Source organism: Ochotona curzoniae, unplaced genomic scaffold (assembly GCF_017591425.1).
Source record: "Ochotona curzoniae isolate NIBS_2020 unplaced genomic scaffold, NIBS_Ocur_1.0 contig_430, whole genome shotgun sequence".
NCBI classification, from domain to species: domain Eukaryota; kingdom Metazoa; phylum Chordata; class Mammalia; order Lagomorpha; family Ochotonidae; genus Ochotona; species Ochotona curzoniae.
In genome coordinates, this window is record NW_024466219.1 from 8656577 (window position 1) to 8674139 (window position 17563).

The following is a 17563-nucleotide window of genomic DNA, read 5'->3' on the forward strand; positions in this document are numbered from 1 at the left end:
TGATGGGGCTTTATTACTCATGCACACTTCTACATTAAATGTAGAAATTTTAGCAGCTGAGAAGATCAAAATTCAGTCCATGAGTCCAGTACCCTGTCACAATAGGCTTAGATTTCGCTTGCAGCACTAGAATCCCATATGGGTGTCAGTTCATACCCCAACTGCTCCACTTCCAATCCAGTTCCCTGCTAAAGGTCTGGGAGAGCAGCAGAGGATGGCTCCCATGTGGGAGACCCAGAAGGGACTCCTACTTCCTGGCTTTGAGAAGATCTGGTCAGCTCTAGCCACTGAAGCCATTTAGTGGAGTGAACCAGCAGATGGAATTTCTATGTCAGTTTCTCTCTCTCTCTCTCTCTCTCTCTCTCTCTCTCTCTGTGTGTGTGTGTCTCCCTATCTTTATCTCTCTATCTCTATCTCTTTCAGCTTTTTGGGCAGTGAACTACCAGAAGAATGATCTCTATCTCTCTTTGTCTTTTATTTTCTCTGTAACCCTGCCTTGCAAATAACAATAAAATAAACCAAGGAAAGAAGGAAGAAGAGAGGGAGGGAGGAAAGAAGAAAGGAGAGAGGGTAGAAGGAAGGAAGGAGGGAAAAAGGTGCACTTCCATTCCAGAGGTCGGAAGCGGGCAGTGGGCTTAGAGGGATGCCCTTAGATCGCTGAGGGTACACACTTAGAAGGCAGTCCTCTGAAGCAATTTTTTGTAAGAACCTGACAGTTGGGCTCAGCCATTCTGCTTCCTGGATTGCAATTCAACCAGAGCTGGGCCCTATTCTCATAGGATAGCTAAAATTAAAAGGTCTTACCAAATCTGGGGATCTGAAACTTTACATGTGTGAGCCAAAATAAACCCATTTCTGGATTGCAGCTTGTCTTATGTACCTACTTACACTGATAAAAAGCTAACGTAAGTCGAGTTGTATTCCCAACAATGCGAGCATCATATGCATCTTTGAAGTATTTAACCAATTAGTTCTCAAGCCCTAGTAACTCCTCCACCAGGTTTCTGCGGAATTGAAGTTCCTCATCTGGATCACCTCAGTCATCTTCATCTGAGTTACCATTTTTGCAGCTGGACACTTACACATACCTACTAAATGGGAATCTTCTTTTTGCCATCCACAAATATCTGCAAACTGCAATGAGACTGTCTCAAATTCATTTTACAGCACGTAAACCTGCTGTGTGCTTGCTTTGCTCCTTTATTAGGGGAAAAAAAAATCTTCTGGATTGCATTTTTAGACCCTTTCAGGGGAGACACATTCCATCCCAATCCACATCCTTTGCACAAGATTTTCTGTCACCCTACAATGCATAGATTTCCCAGGAAAAGATTTTCTGAGAACCCAACCTAATCAAAATAGTCTCCAATATTCTGGGCCATGCTATTCTCCAAACACTTGCTGCAATCCTTCTCAGTTAAAATGTTGCATTTATTTATAAATGTAATTAGTGTCTGACTCCTGAAAAATATTACAATTCCATAAAATCAACTAACATGTATGTTCCACACTCCACTATAAACCAAATGTCTTGCTGATTTCAAGTCATATACTAGATGGTTAAAACAAATTGATAGATGGTGCCAGTCAGCACAAAGACATGTTTGACAAGTTTAGTAACATTATCTTTCCCAATGGAATTTTTAAAATATTCTTTATAGCATTTGAGAAAACAAACAGAAACAAAAATATAGGGATTTTGTCCAGTTTTTCTAGACAAAAATTGTATGTCATAGAGCGAGCCCTGTTGTCTTTGTATCAGATGCGATGATATGATTTGTCCTCACAAGCTATCTGATATAAATGCAAGCAAAAATGATGCTTGTCATTTGTTTGCCAAGAATTTTAGAAGTACCTTCGAATTTCCCATGCTATCTTTTCCTTTCTGAATATTTGCATGCAAAAGTCTCAGGTCTTGGGGCACCACGAAAGCACAGAATGCAAGTGGTTTGCACATATGTTATATTTAAAACATCACAATGCGCGTCTGTGTGTGCACTCCTGCATGGGAGTCATCCGACAGAAAGAGATCCACGATGATCGGAACAGTTCTTTCAGATTTTTGAGGAAATATATTAAAGCACTAGTTACTATATTAAATATGCCCAGCATAAGACTGTATACACATAAATTAATATTGACATACTATTTTTCATTTATTTAATTCTTCCCTCAAAAGATATTGTCTTTAAAATGTGAATGCCACCAGAACACGTCTGTTGCTTTTTATTAGGCACTGATTTTAAGAGCAAATTGAATACCCTGAGATGCAAGCACCTTCACTGGCTCTTTGTTGTTAACTCTATCACTTGATATTAAAAAAAAAATAAGAGTTACTCCAGCAATTCCAGAGGTGCAAACAGCAGCATGGCTTTGAACACACAGTGTGGAACTGCAAGCAAGAGCAGGTAACAGGTCAGCACTGGTGGTTCATCTTACGATGTAATGCTTCAACTATATACTGCAAGTGTTTCACTTCCGAATACCTTTGAATAACTCAGCACCTGCTCTGCACACAATGCAGTTTCTTTTGTGTACTCGCATAACAACAGAAAAATTATTTTCCTTTTGCTTCAGCTTGTCTGTATTGCAGCATTTTCATATCAGTGTTTGATTCCTGGAAGCGAATTAAAAATAACACAAATAGCAGCACTAAATATCTGCAGCTTTACCATGTCAGAAGCTCTAATTAAATAAATCCCTTTGCTGAATTACCCTCATTATTTTAAAATAGAGTCTGTGCCCATAAAGGCCACTTCTGTTTTTCATTAACCAGTACTTCATGGACAATGGGAACTATGCGGAACCTTGTATTCAAAATGTAGCCATCAGTTGGTTTGCCATGCTTTTTAATTACAGTAATCTGATTTTTCAAATGTATATCCTCTATAATTATGGCTGACTACTCTTAGTAATATTTCATAGAAGTTAATTGTAGGAAACTTTATTCCTCATGTTTTCACATAATATAATTTTATTCAACCATCATGCACCTCTATCCTTAAAAGGATTCTGTTTCAGAATTTTCAGGCATTTCAGTACATTTCATCCTTAAATTACCGAGTTTTAAAAACAATCATAGTATATTTATAGAATAAATCAATTAAGCCTTAATGTTTCATACATATGTTCAACACTGTCAATAAAAGTGTGGAGTATAATGCCATTAACTAAGCAGTTGTCACTGACCCTCCAAGTTCTGTCCTAAAAATGAAAGCTACAGAGGAAAATGCAAGCCTACCACTGTGCCCTGTGAACACGAAGATACGACAGAGCAGTGAACACAAAAATCACAGGCAACACATGCAGTCGTGGGAAAGACAAGCATGGCGAGACTCGGGGAGCACAGGCAACAGATTCCTCACTCAGTGCAGATTCCTCAAAGGGGAACAGCCTCAAGCACAGGATGCCTGATCAGAGCTTCTCACTGATTCTCAGGTAAGTTCTATCTTTAAGGTCCAGAGTTGCCGAGGCAAGTCAAGAAAGCAGGAATTTGCCAGGGACAATATGGACAAGGTCCCGATTTGGGGGTACAGAATGTTCCAAGACCAGAAACCATGGAAAGTACAAGAGGTGGGGTAAGCAAAAGATAAATGACAGAGTAACCTCACTCACCCAATAATACACTCACTCATCAAACAACTGTTATTTGCTTGATTATACCAGACTCTGGGGATTCAGACACCTACTCATGCTGTCATAAAATATCCATTCTAATACAGGGATTATCCACAAAATCAACTGAACAACTTAAATATGCAGGTATTTAAAGAAGAGAAAAGCATAAGACTGAAACATAAGGCTCAGCATGATAGCCTAGTGGCTAAATTTCTCAACTTGCACTCTGCAGGATCCCATATGGGTGCCAGTTCCTGTCCTGGGCCCCCCTCACTTCCCATCCAGCTCCCTGCTTGTCGCCTAGGAAAGCAATCAAGAATGGCCCAAAGCCTCGGGACCCTGTACCCACATAGGAGTAGCTCCTTGCTACTCCAGAAGAAGCTCCTTGCCCCTGGCTTTGGATCGGCTCAGCTACAGCTGTGGGGGAATGAATCAGACGATGGAAGATTTCCTCTCCATCTCTCCACCTCCCTATATACCTGACCTTCCAATAAAAGCAAATCTTTCAAAAAAAAAAAAAAAAGACTGAAAAATAAACATCTATGCAGGGTGGTGTTACCAGTATGTTAAAATTTTAAACAGGATGCTTAACATAGTTTTGAGTAAAGATCTGCCTCGTATGCCTTGTATTATCTGATAGAAGGAATTGCAGACACAGGGAAAACCCTCTGAAAATACTAGGCTGGTTGTCATCTGGTGTGATGCAGGACAGAAAAGAGGTCCACGCAGCTAGAGCACAATGGGTAGGGAGTGTGGAACAGGAAGTAAGGTTAAGACAAAATGGGTTCTTACAGACTATAATAATTAGCACTTTGACATTTAGTTCAGGGCTAAATGGGACTTCTAATTCCCAGGAGTAGCGTGCCCTCCGTTAAGAGCAAACCAAAGGAAGCACAGGTAGAATTAGCAACATTATTTAAATGAGAGAAGTTGGCTTGCGCAGCACAGAAGATGTGCTGAGAAGGAACTATGTGATGGATATATCCTGAAGGCAGAAATAACAGGATTTTCAAACACACTGCAGACAAAGAGAAGTTAAGAATGATTCCAAAATACTCAGCCCACAGAGCAGATGTTAGAATGGAGTCATTCTCAAAAAAATGTGGAAAGTTAGTACTAAACAAGGGTTTGCAGAACTGACAAAGCCGTCACTTACTAGGCTTTGGAAGGGCAGAAGAGCAATTCCCACCAGACTTCCAGGAAGAGAGGCTGTATACTCAATGGAAGCATTGGATTAATGGGAGGCATCAGCCTCTTGTGGCCACTGAATTAAAACTAGCAATGGAAAGCGTATCTAGATTAGCTCTGAAGGTCTCAAAACAGAATGACATATGGGGAAAATCTCTGCTTCTGCGTATTTAAGATAGAACAACTAATCTAATATCATATAAGAGTAGGAGCCCCAAAATAACCATTTCTGAATGAAAATGTCTAATGGATATTGTTCTAATGCATCTTTGTATCTTCCCTTAGGATAATGTGACCAATACAGGTTAAGTATGCAGTACAGGCATAATGAAATATTCATAATAATTCAGCATGAAATAAATTATTTTGCAAAGAATTTTCAGATATAGCATTACATGACAAAACATATACATCTTTAGTATATTCTCCAAACCTTGGGTAAGTACAGAATCATTTGCAATATCTAAATCAACTGAACAGGAAACAATTCACTTAAAAAGAAATTAGCTCACTTTCTCGGTCCCTGTGATCTTTTTACTTTTAATTTCTTAGGGTAAAATTCTATACAGAGCAATAACTTATAAAAGACAGTCTTCTAATTTAATTTTTTGGCTTTGGTAGTTATTGGAAATTTAGTACCCTGGAGAGAGTCCAGGAAGCTGATGAGATCAAAATTATGCAACACCACTACACACCCAGTCTCCTTATCTATTATTTGAACAAAGGTCAGTCTATACAGGAAAGCCTATAAATGAGTGAAGCATAATTTAATAAAAACTACATCATTTTAAACAAAAACTGAACTAAAAATGCTTGTATTTTTAAAATCCATGTCATTCGGGCCTGGCGTGATGGTGTAGTGGTTAAGGCCCTCGCCTTGCACACCTAGATCCCATATGGGTGCCAGTTCTAATCCCGGCAGCTCCACTTCCCATCCAGCTTCCTGCTTGTGGCCTGGGAAAGCAACCTAGGATGGCCCAATGCTTTGGGACCTTGCACCCACGTGGGAAACCAGGAAGAAGCTCCCGGCTCCTGGTTTCTGATTGGCTCAGCTCCAGCCATTGGGGCCAATTGGGGAGTGAATCATCGGATAGAAGATCTTCCTCTCTGTCACTCCTCCTCTCTGTACATCTGACTTTCAAATAAAAATAAAATAAATCTTAGAAAAAAAAATCCATGTCATTCAACTCAAAAAAACAAAAAATCATAAAGAGCACAAAACTAAGGGCTGAAACTAAAGTTTCCCAACTCAACACTTGCCAGAATGTTCTCCCTAGTAACAGCCACAAGCAAGTGACAAGGCCTACACTGGTGACAAAAAAAAATCAGCCTTTGGAAAATGTATGTGGCGCAGAGCTGAAGGGACTGATCCATTTTAAACAGATACCTAGGTCACTCAAAGTAGCAATGAAAGTTTTGTGGGTCAATGTCAGTGATACCATGAGATAACTATATAAACAATCAAATGTCCACAAAAACACTAAAATTTTTATATCCATGGTTTGAAAACCATATTAGTTCAGCATGTCAGACACCAAAAGTTGTAACACCCCTTAAAATGTAATATAGTCAAAATAATCAAAAGGGTTTTACTAAAGCTCAAAGATGTCTTACCATTCATTTCCTTGTGAAGGATTTTCTAGTAGTACTCGAATTATGTACAATAAGCAGCTTAATAATTTTAGAGAAAAATTGAATAGGCGTATCCTTAGACCTTTAAACAAACAACAAAGTTTGATTTTCAATTAACTTAGTTCGAGAGACTGAAAAGAACTGTACAAAATATCATCTTTAAGTATAGCACTTAGATTGTATTTAGAAACTGCAATACTATAATTGTCTATACTCGCTGAAGTTCCTGGAAGCTGAATTTTAATTAAATATTAAAACAGAAAGTGATCTTGACAGAATGCACAAAATGCAAATGGTAGTAAACGTTGTACACTCAGTTAAATCTACGTTATCACGTTCAGAAGGCACAGAATTTACATCTTTTCAAAGATGGTTATAAGTAGCTTGTACGTTTAACTACTGTATACATCCATGAATTTGGGAATTAAGTTTAGTTCTGCAGAAGGTCTAGCTCCTTACAAATGCCCAGGATGAGTATTAAATATTGTACCTTCAGAGAATCTTGTAGATTTGATTATAGAGATTAAATCGATTTTTTACAACAGAATTATTACATATTTAAGTATATATCTTTGTAATGGTATTATTGAATACATAATGACATGTAAATTACATGTTCTTATCTATAAAGAAAAATCACAAAACAAGCTGGGAAACAATGGGATCATATATCTCACATGCACATGTGCATTCACACTCTAAAGTTGATTTATTCACCTTTATTTTTAACTGCATTAAGCAACAATGAAATCTTAACAGAATCTTGTGAAATTATGACTACAGTGTACATATGATTTAAACTGTGAAGGTGACAATTATGCAGCATCTAATACATTAGGATGTTGAAGAGTATTTAAGAATATTTAAAACATACTCAAAAATCTGATTAACAGGAGCTTTATCTCTCCTGAAATTATTTGCGACGGATGGATTATGTATTAGGAATAAGAGTCTGGGAAAAGCCTTCATACGATTAGCCTAAACAAAATCTGGAAGGGAAACACTATATTTGTTATTGTTGTTTACTCTGATAAGTGCACTTGCAACATTTATTAACAACATAGAGTACCCACTAATTGAGTAATCCGTCCTAGTTTTTTCTACCAAAATTCTGAGTACATTTCTTGGGTTAGCTTTTTTATAAGATCTTCTAAATTCATAATGAAACTGCCTTGATTCTCCAGAAATGGGTCAGGTCAATCAAAGGTGACTGCTGGAGAAGGGTTCAAACAAGGCTCCTAGCTTTTCTGGTCAGAACAGATCAGATTGTTAGTGCTGAACTCAAAGAAGCCTGCTCGCATAATGTGACTCCTTCAGCTCGTTTCTGGAGATGGGACTTTCTGGAAATCCTAGGCCAACAGGTTTGGAAAGCAATGCTTATCGCCAGCTTTAACCCTAATCCTAACACGTCTTTAACACTTCTAACCAGGCCCAGAACATGGAAATTTAGCCAGCTCTTGGACAACTTCCCAAGAGTCAGGGGTCTTGCTTTCAATTGGACCTAAGGAGCTACAGCCTCTACAACCCAAAAAGGATTCAGAGGTCAAAATTAGCAGATTATACTCCTTGGAAATCGCCTCATTTCCTGTTCACAGCCTAAGAGTAAACCCACAGAGGGGAAAAGAATGCATATCAGTTTTATTACTGAAGTTGTAGAAATATGTAGTATTCGAGGAAGGCAACAAGTACCACTAACACTTAAACCTTGAACAAAATAGAGCCATTTCTATGCCAATTTCATATTGTCATAAAATTCCAGTAGTTTCCAGGTTTGACTGATGAAAAACTATTGAAATGTTAAACTCTGAAGATTCACCCTATACTTCCCAATTCAATACCTCAAGCAAAAGAGGAATGGAATCCATACATCCGAGGTTCCCAGACGTGCTTTCCAATCAGGAAGAACTGGAAAGCACTTAACTCTTTATGTCACACATATATTTCCCCATAATGGCCAGTTAGCCATCAGAACTTCCTTTGAAAAGACAGTATCTCCAATTTTCCTCTCATTTAAAATGTAGATTTCTTTCACTTATATTATTTTCTTGAACTCCTTCACCCACACAAAGAGTTCTATTCAGAAGACATGATGTGTTACTTGGAAAATTAAAGGTCTTAAGAAGCATCAGCAAAATTAGTTGTAATATCTACATATCTCTTCTTGGGAAATACCATTTTACATAAAAAGCATTTTACAAAACACTGAACAATTGAATTTTTTAAGATGAATAAGTGTACAAGCATGTACAGGGGGAGTTTAAATGAATGACTTACTTGATCTCTGGTTTTTAATGAAAAACAACTTTAGTCTTTCTTTAAATGTGTTTTCATTCATATAGAATTCAACTTGTACCCTGCAAACAGAAAATAAATAATATAGAGTTATTCAATTTTAATTATATTTTATGAACATCAATAAATATAAGCATTTTCTGACTAGATAACCTAAAGATTAATAAAATAAATATTATGATTTTATGTATTATATACTTTATGAGATGTTCATGCTGCAGAAAAAGAGAACTAAATAACATCAACACTGACTTTTTGGGTGGGGGAAGAAGCAGCTACTAATTTAAAAAACACATGAAGTCTGAACTTAATATATCGTCAATTCAATCATTAGTATTAATGAATATAATTTCGTTATGTATTACTCCAACTGGAACAATGTGGGATTCTTTAATATGTTTTACAGATGATTTTGAACCAGATTTTTTCCTTTTTTTTTTAATGGAAAACTCAATCACATGCTGGAAATCTGATTCTGTGTAACCAGAACCAATCATTGGACTCTAAAGACCAAGGCCTAAAATGCTGTGTTCCACAAGCCCACACCTAGGCTGCAACTTGTCTGAGACAGCATATTACTTAAAATTTTCTCTTTTTATTAATTTACGCAGGCTTATATTTAGTCTGGTGGATCCCCAAAGAATTGGTGATGGCAAGCATAATTTTAAAGTTTCCATAGATGGGTCATAATATAGCCAACTCAATGTGCCAAATATTTCATATTTAGTCCACGTTAAAACAATTGCCACAGCCTAAAATGTACTGCTCCAATAAATGCATCTACTTTTTCTCTACATTCTACCAACGTGTAGAGTATACTACATGTTCAAGTGTTCAAGTATACTTAATACTAAAAAAATAAGTAAACAAATTATATTTAATAATTCAAAATACCAAATGAGAAGAAAAATTATGTGCAGTAAATGGTAATATATTCATCATAATCAATCTTCAAATCAAATGCATGGATTACTAATAAGGAGTCAAATAACAGCTAAGAAAGCATTTTAAGATTTATGCAAACATCAAAGGTTTAGTCCCACTTTTCCTAATATCATTTTTGAAGGTATAATCTATATAAATCAGATAGGCCTTTGGGTTTTTTAAAAGATGTTGTTTGCTTTGGGCAAGAAAAACTATAAGGCATGCATGAGAGAAAACTTCAAGATAAGATAACTGACATATGAAAATGCTGATGTACTAGAGAAATATTTCACTTCTAATTGTTGTATCATCCTTTAAACATGCAGTATATTGAAAAAATAGTTAGTTAAAAAGCAATGCATGGCGTCACAAAAGCAAGAAAACTCTATACCCATCACAAACCAAGTGTCGTGTCATGTGTTATACCACCCCCAAAATGAAATGTTGTCCAATTATACTCTTTTCTAAAAATATTCCATTCCACAATCTTCAATTTCTTTCCATTATTTTCTCACTTACCTTTTCTTCTGCAGTTTATATACACAAGGGAGAAACCCAAAAGTACAAACTAAAATTTTTAGTTGATTATTTCTTCAAAATCCAGTCATGTCCACACTCAAACTCTTACCAACTACACACATACACCACACACACACACACACACACACACACACACACACACACACACACAGAGCCAGCTTCTTGAAAATCCGTCATTGGATCTGTTTCCCTTGTTTATCGAATGAAAAGTCAGCTCACTATAAACAAAATAACCGCAATACTGATATCCAGATAAATTAGTTAAAATTTGTTATGGATACAAGAGGAGATTTGAGAGGGCACATGGCTATTACACAAGTAATTCCACAAAGGCCATGCAGATTTGCTTCCTAAAATTATCAAATTTATAAGAATAGGAGCCTATTCCCTAGAAAATTAACTGGAGTTCATCACTGGATACATAACAGAGGAGCATTTTTCAACTAAAATGACATCATCTAAATAAAGCCTTAGCCAAAATCATGAAGGATCTGGAAAACATACCACGAGGGAAAGTAGAAGGAACAAGAAGAGCTTGAAAATATGAATGGTTAGGAGTTACATGTGGGTGTCTTTAAATGCTGAAATGGTCAACATTATTAAAATGAAATGATTCTTACTGTGATACTCTACTGGATCGAATTAATAACACAGAAAAGCAAGAATTACCAAAAGTTGAAGTGGACATCATTATGAATCAAAAGCTCTGTAAAACATGTGAATTAACCAGACACTGAACAACACCTTGCAAGATACTGATTTATTTTTCCTGACACTAAAGATATTGTTTAATACGGTGCAGTGGAATAAGACGCCACTTGAAACACTGATATCTCATACCATAGAACTAGTTGGAGTCCCAGGTGCTAAGTTTGTGACCCACACTACAGTGCTGAGGAGGGCAACAGAGGGTGGCAATGAAGGCCATCAGAATGTAATTTATTGCTTCTGGCTTTAACCTGCACCAGCCTGAACACTGCCACCATCTGGGCAGTGTACTGAATATGCTGGTGTATCCCCCGATCTATCTAATGCTCTGCCTTTCAAATAAGTAAATAAATAGATCTTTGAAAAACAGGCAGTGTTGCATTCCATAGAATCCCATTAAAAGATTTCTCATCCTCCACATAATTAAAAATGATATCACTAAGGCTTTTGATTAAACTAGTGATCTCTTCAAGTCAATATAGCAAAAAATGTGGATATTAAAACATGCATTTATACAACTAGTTTCCTTTTTTGTTGTTTTTATTTTTCATGATACTATTCCATAGGCTCCAGAATCTCTCCTTTCACTCTCCCCATGTACCCTCTCCCCTCACACTGTTTTCCCCTGTATGACTACAATAACAGACACATTGCATCATTCTTCTATTTACATGTATCATGATGTAACAGGTACAGAAAATGGCAGAAAGTCCAGCATCTTATTGTAAAGACCTATTTAACAGTTTCTTTGGGTGTCCATCTTTTATTCAGGAGTAGAGATGTACACTGCAATACATCCACCCTTCTCAGTATCTCAGTATGCTACTGCTCCAATACAGTTCCTTAGATGAATCTATGTATATACATGTTCGCCTATATTTTTCATCAAGGTTGCTTTATATCAGAGAGAACATATATTTGTCCTTTTAGGCCAGCAGTCAACCCTGTGAAGAAATGGGCAAAGCAAATGAACAGACTTTTTCAAAAGAACAAATCTGATAATTGACATATGAAAAAATGCTTATGCTCCCCAACTATAAGAGAAATGCAAATGAAAACAACTTTGAGAGTCCACTTAACTCAAGGAGATTGGCTTACATTCAGAACTCTGCTAACATCACCTGCTCCATGGATGTGCAGATAAAGTAACCTCATTTACTGCTGGTGGGAGTGCAGGCTAGTAGAGCCACTGGATGTTAGTATGGAGAGTGCTAAGAGAATTGAAAATTGATCTGCCAGCTATCCCACTTCTGGAAATATACCCAAAGGAGATGAAATCTAAACATGAGAAAGGGAAATTTAACCCTTTATTTACAACAGTACAATCTATAAGAGCAAAGACATGGAAAAAATCCAGGTGCCCCAGGGTGGATAAAGAAACTGCATTCCACCTACTGCATTGAGTACTACTCAGGCATAAAAAGAATGTAATTCTACCATTTGCAGCAAAAAGGTCCCAACTAGAGACCATTAGGCTCAGCAAAACACAAGTACTTTCTAAAGCTAAAACAAAACATATTATTTGAATCCTTTCTTCAGAGAAACATTTCTAAATTTACTATTTCTACATATGAGCTTTCTTTCATTTGACCAAATGACAACTCCCATAAGAATCGAGGCATTTTATTGATAATATAAATGACCACCACCATATTCACACTTTATAATTCTCTAGTATAAAGGTATTAGTATAAACTATTTATCTGTCACATTGTTTTTGCGAGTTTAGCTCATTTTAAGTATTCTCTCAGAATTTCTTTTTCCACATTAAATATTCCCTCGCTGCTTTCCTCCCTACTTTCTGAAAGTTTGGACAGCCAGCAGAATCATTTTCTGTGGTGCTGACAGTAGCAGTTCTCAACCATACCATGTCCAATAGAAGAGGACACGGATTATACTAAGTTCAGTTAACATACTCTAAGCACTTCGCAGGTTACTGCACATTACCGACCCCTCACTGAATACTTACATGAAGGAGCAGCAGAAACCTATCCTTCTCTGAGACAATATTGTGGGAGATAAAGTCACCTTTCTTGCCTTCTTTGTGTTATAATAATGTGAGAAGCAACTTTGGGCTTCAGATAAGCTGGATCTTAAGCCTCTTTTTTTTATTCCAACTTGATTCATGTTATGACTGGATGTTTCCCCTGTAGATTTCTTAAAAGGAGTTCTCTTTAAAATTTATTGAGATTTATTAGTAGTGATTTAATAACTCCATGATTTTAAAAAATATTTAGGAAGAAATCATGCTATCATTAATTTCTCTGATTTTTTTTAAAGATTTATTTATTTTTATTGGAAAGACAGATGTACAGAGAGGAGGAGAGACAGAGAGGAAGATCTTCCGTCCAATGGCTCACTGCCCAAGTGGCTGCAAGGGTTGGAGCTGAGCCAATTCGAAGCCATGAGCCAGGAACTTCTTCTGGGTCTCCCACGGGTGCCGGGTCCCAAAGATTTGAGCCATCCTCGACTGCTTTCCCAGGCCACAAGCAGGGAGCTGGATGTGAAGCAGGGCCCCTGGGATTAGAACCGGCACCCATTTGGGATCCTGGGCATGCAAGGCGAGGACTTTAACCACTATGCTATCACGCTGGGCCCAATTTGTCTGATTTTTGTGCTTCTGTGTTTGGGATAAGTTGAACATCAACTGGGTTTTGTAAAAAAAAAAAAGTTAACTTCGATTTGAAAAATGCTGGTGACTTTCCAAAGTCCATAGAGCCAAGACTGGTCCAGCATTAGGACATCGGCTCTTCCCACTATCCTTCTTGCCTCTTTCCTTCTCATTTAATTGACACTTCATTTTTAGGAAAGTTCTGGGTGATTCACAGAGTTATTACAAAAGAGTGCTACAAACAGGAGACTGCCCAGCGTGCTGAGAAGTGTTTGTTAAGTTCTGCCCTTTGATCACTGACTCAAACCTGCACTTTTATCTATTGCCAAATACACATTCCTAACTTCTGGTAACTAGGTTATTTAACAGACCAATCATTCCAATGAAGGCTTGTAAAAAAGAAATTATTGAAAAGTCCGCTGTCTCTTTTTTATTTGAAAGAGTGTTTTTTTGGTTAATATTCAAGTTCTGCCAGAGTTCTTACCTGGCTTCTGACCTTCACTGCTTCCACATGCAAGCCCATATGTTAAATATTGTGAAATATCTCCTAAAACATGTCTCCACTTCTTTATGCCATCTAATTCATTTAACAATTACTCAAATGTAACTTTTTCAGCTTATATAGTGGATAACATCTTTGAAGGAAGCACAAATTAATGATATTTGGCAATATTCTCTACTAAGATTGATATACTACATATTCTTTAGATAAACCTAATGTCTTCAAACATGAATTGAAAAACTGTCTGAACTTTTCCTATACCACCAAATAATTTCAAATGTTGTAGAGGATTTTTGGGAATAATCACCATCAATTTTCCTTTAACAATATCAAGTGCATTAATGCTTGTTTGAAGTATATTTTTTAACTTTTCCTCTCATTTAATTGTTCTGGTACTCATATTTAGTGTATAATCATATATAGATGTAAATACAGATATATAGATATAGATATAGATGATATATATCATATATATAATTGATTTATGGATATAAAACACACATATATCAGTACCTGTGCTCCGTAGACATGATTCTAAGACTCCCATAGGGAGGTGTCCCAATAAAGTTGAAAACAGAAATCACTTAATACAACTCACCTAAGAAACAGCATTATTTAATCTACACTGCTTTAAATGAGCTCAGAATATTTATGCCTAAATTAAAACCTACTTTATAAAAAGGTGTTGGATGGTCATGTAATATATTGAATACTGGCCAAAAGAAACTTCAGCAATACAGTACACTGTAAAGTATCGGTCATATATTCTTGTGTCACGTGATTGACTGAGTCCTGACACAACATTGTGTACATATTGCTAGCATAGAGATAAAGTCAAATTCACAATTCCAAGTCCAGCTTGTAAAACTTTCCAATTTCTTTCACATCATCATAAAGCCAAATTTCATAGGCCAAGCCGTTTAAGTTTATGAACTCCCATAGGTTTATATATAATACCACATGTTGTAATGGTAATGAGGAAAGGAACTGGAGTGCTATTTCAATTTCCTTTTATTGTAATAATGCTGATAGGCCCCCAATAATCACATTTACTTTCCAGTGAGCCCTTGGTAATCACGATAAGCATGTAGCTGGAATCCACAATCCTGTGGTTACCATGGAAAACACACTGCAAATCCACCTAAGAGCACTTTATTAGTCAAAACATTTTTTCAGCTAAAAAACTCACTTTCTCATGAGCAATGTTCATTTACCAAGGTGACTCTCTATACTTCCTCATCTTATTTAAAATACCTAAATGTAAACAACCATGATTTGGCTTATATCACAGCATGAGAAGCAAAAGACAGAAAGCTCTAAGAATAAGCAAACATCTTTTCGTTCTTAAATTGCAGAAATTCTGCCTCTTCATGCCTTCCACCAAAGGTTTGAGGGGGCAGGACTCCACCAAGCCATTAAACACAGACAAGAAAATGGAAATGCCAAAGAATGGAACTTTTATTCGTTTTTACTTGATTAGGTATTTAATAAGGGGCAGCAAAAATAGGTAGCAGTAAAGCTTGTAAGAAATTTTTTTTTCTTACAAACATGACCTCGGGGGGGGGAGGGAGGGACCCTCAGATGTCTCAACATGATTTGCCCTTTTATCTTCTGAGCCTCTGCCTCTTCTTTTTCCCACTGTGTTAAAATACATGCACCTTTTTTTTTTTTGCTACTAAATATTTGTATATATGTAAAATGCTTACATTCATGTATGCTTACACACATCCTGTGTGCAACCCACTAAGAAGGAATTGTAAGGTTCCATGATGTGAACACAAGTAGCAACAACCCCATAAGGAACCTAGCACAGGCGGCACCCACGCCCACACGGGGAGCCGCCCCGGGCTTGCCAGAGTCCCATGGACGGCCCGCCTTTGGCGGGGTGTCTGGGTGCCTCTGTGTAGGGAGCCTGGAAGATCCACAGGTCGCCGGGGGCGTGGCTTGAGCAGAGGACATGGCCGAGGGAGGCGGAGCCTGGACCCGGAGGCTTGGCCCCTCAGCCACCATGTTGCGGCTGGGGATCTCCAGGTCCAGCCACCTCTAACCTGGTAAGCACCAAGGCGGCTACCACGCCCACATGCGGAGCCGCCCAGGTGGCCAGTGTGCCAACTGGCGCCAGGCTCCACCTGCTGGCCCCTGGAATTTTGGTTCTCTGAATGTGGCTCAGACAGCTCCATACCGAATCCACAGTGCTTTGGGGACGCGAAACAACCCTAAAGATTTCCAATGACGGTAAATCTTCCTCAGATGAACCTGCAACTAATACGGTCTCATCCCATGTGTTTTGAATGACTGTAATACCCAATACACTCCCAATTCCTTGTGATACACAAAAACTGGGTGGGAGCGCAGAGAAATCTCTAATCTCCTTTGAATGTGTGAGAAGCCGTGTAGTGTAACCTACAGGAACTGGACAGGCATCTTATAGACGACAGATTCAGAACAGCATTAAGCAATAGTAAAAACTACAAAGACATACAGGGGGAATCAGGAGCGACCCTAATAGGTGGTCATAGAAACAGAATAGGGGATAACCCCAGAGTGGAGCAGCAGGACAGTAGGAGGCTTATATCCCAATCATGAGGACTCCCGGATTTCCACCAAGGTCTATCAGAATGGGCACCTAGGACTTCATCACAACTGCCAAGGAGAACACGGGGAACTGGAATGCCTTCGGAGGCCGAGAACCCAGAGGACATCCATTCCCCCTCTTTGGACAAACTACACGAGATGAAAGAAGCCCAAGTCCTTCCTCATAGGATCCAAAGTCATCAGAACAACCGCCAGGAACCACGAGCGGTCCTCAGAATCAGAAGAACAATAAGCTTCCTTCGGGACAAGTGAGAGGAGCCTTCTCCAGTCCTTACCTAGTTCCAGCTCTGGGCCCCCACCCTCTACAATGACCAACAGGGTCGCTCCAGACACCCCCCCAACACACACACACTCACATACACACACACTCACATACACACACAAATAGGAATAGATAAGCAGAGAACAACAAAGAAAGATAGGTCATCAAGGACTCACACATACCCTACTAGGTAGAACACAAAGAACAAGTACTCCTCACCAAGGTATGAGAGATTTCTCTGCATTACCCCCCCTAAAGCTGTTATGCACCTCAATTGTTAAAATGTCATTGAAATAGTCACAGGAGGTTGTTAAAAACTTACATGTAATTTTAACATATTGTTTACTCAACACTATGTCAATTAATTCCATAATGATATATACTGTTGCTGCTGGGGTTTTTAATTGAGCGGGATCTTGCTCTCTTGGCCCTACCTTCAGACCAGGGAAGGTCTCCCCAAGAAGCAGATGAACTTATCTGGATAATAAGGTGCTGGAGTCCATGCTTGGTGTATGCTTACAATGAAGGTGTCTCAACTGATCTTCAACTGAGGTCTCACAACAAGGTGGAGGAGTCCACCACGGGGGAGGGGTGGGGGGAATCCCAGTACCTATGGAACTGCGTCTCATAATACAATGTAATCAATAACTTAAAAAATAAATAATAAAAAAAAGAAAGAAAGCTAGCAGAG

General features: G+C 38.0%; 1 protein-coding gene across 3 annotated transcripts in view; it reads right to left on the reverse strand.

The window, feature by feature from the left end:
• KCNT2 (potassium sodium-activated channel subfamily T member 2) overlaps window positions 1-17563 on the reverse strand; it is a 336723-nt gene that overhangs the window by 217187 nt on the left and 101973 nt on the right. For all 3 annotated transcript variants that reach the window (XM_040985195.1, XM_040985194.1, XM_040985193.1), the window contains exons 2-3: window positions 8713-8792; window positions 6421-6520 (exon numbers count right to left, since the gene is read on the reverse strand). In XM_040985195.1, coding sequence (XP_040841129.1) covers window positions 6421-6520; window positions 8713-8792 — 180 coding nt within the window. The remainder of the gene's footprint in view (window positions 1-6420; window positions 6521-8712; window positions 8793-17563) is intronic.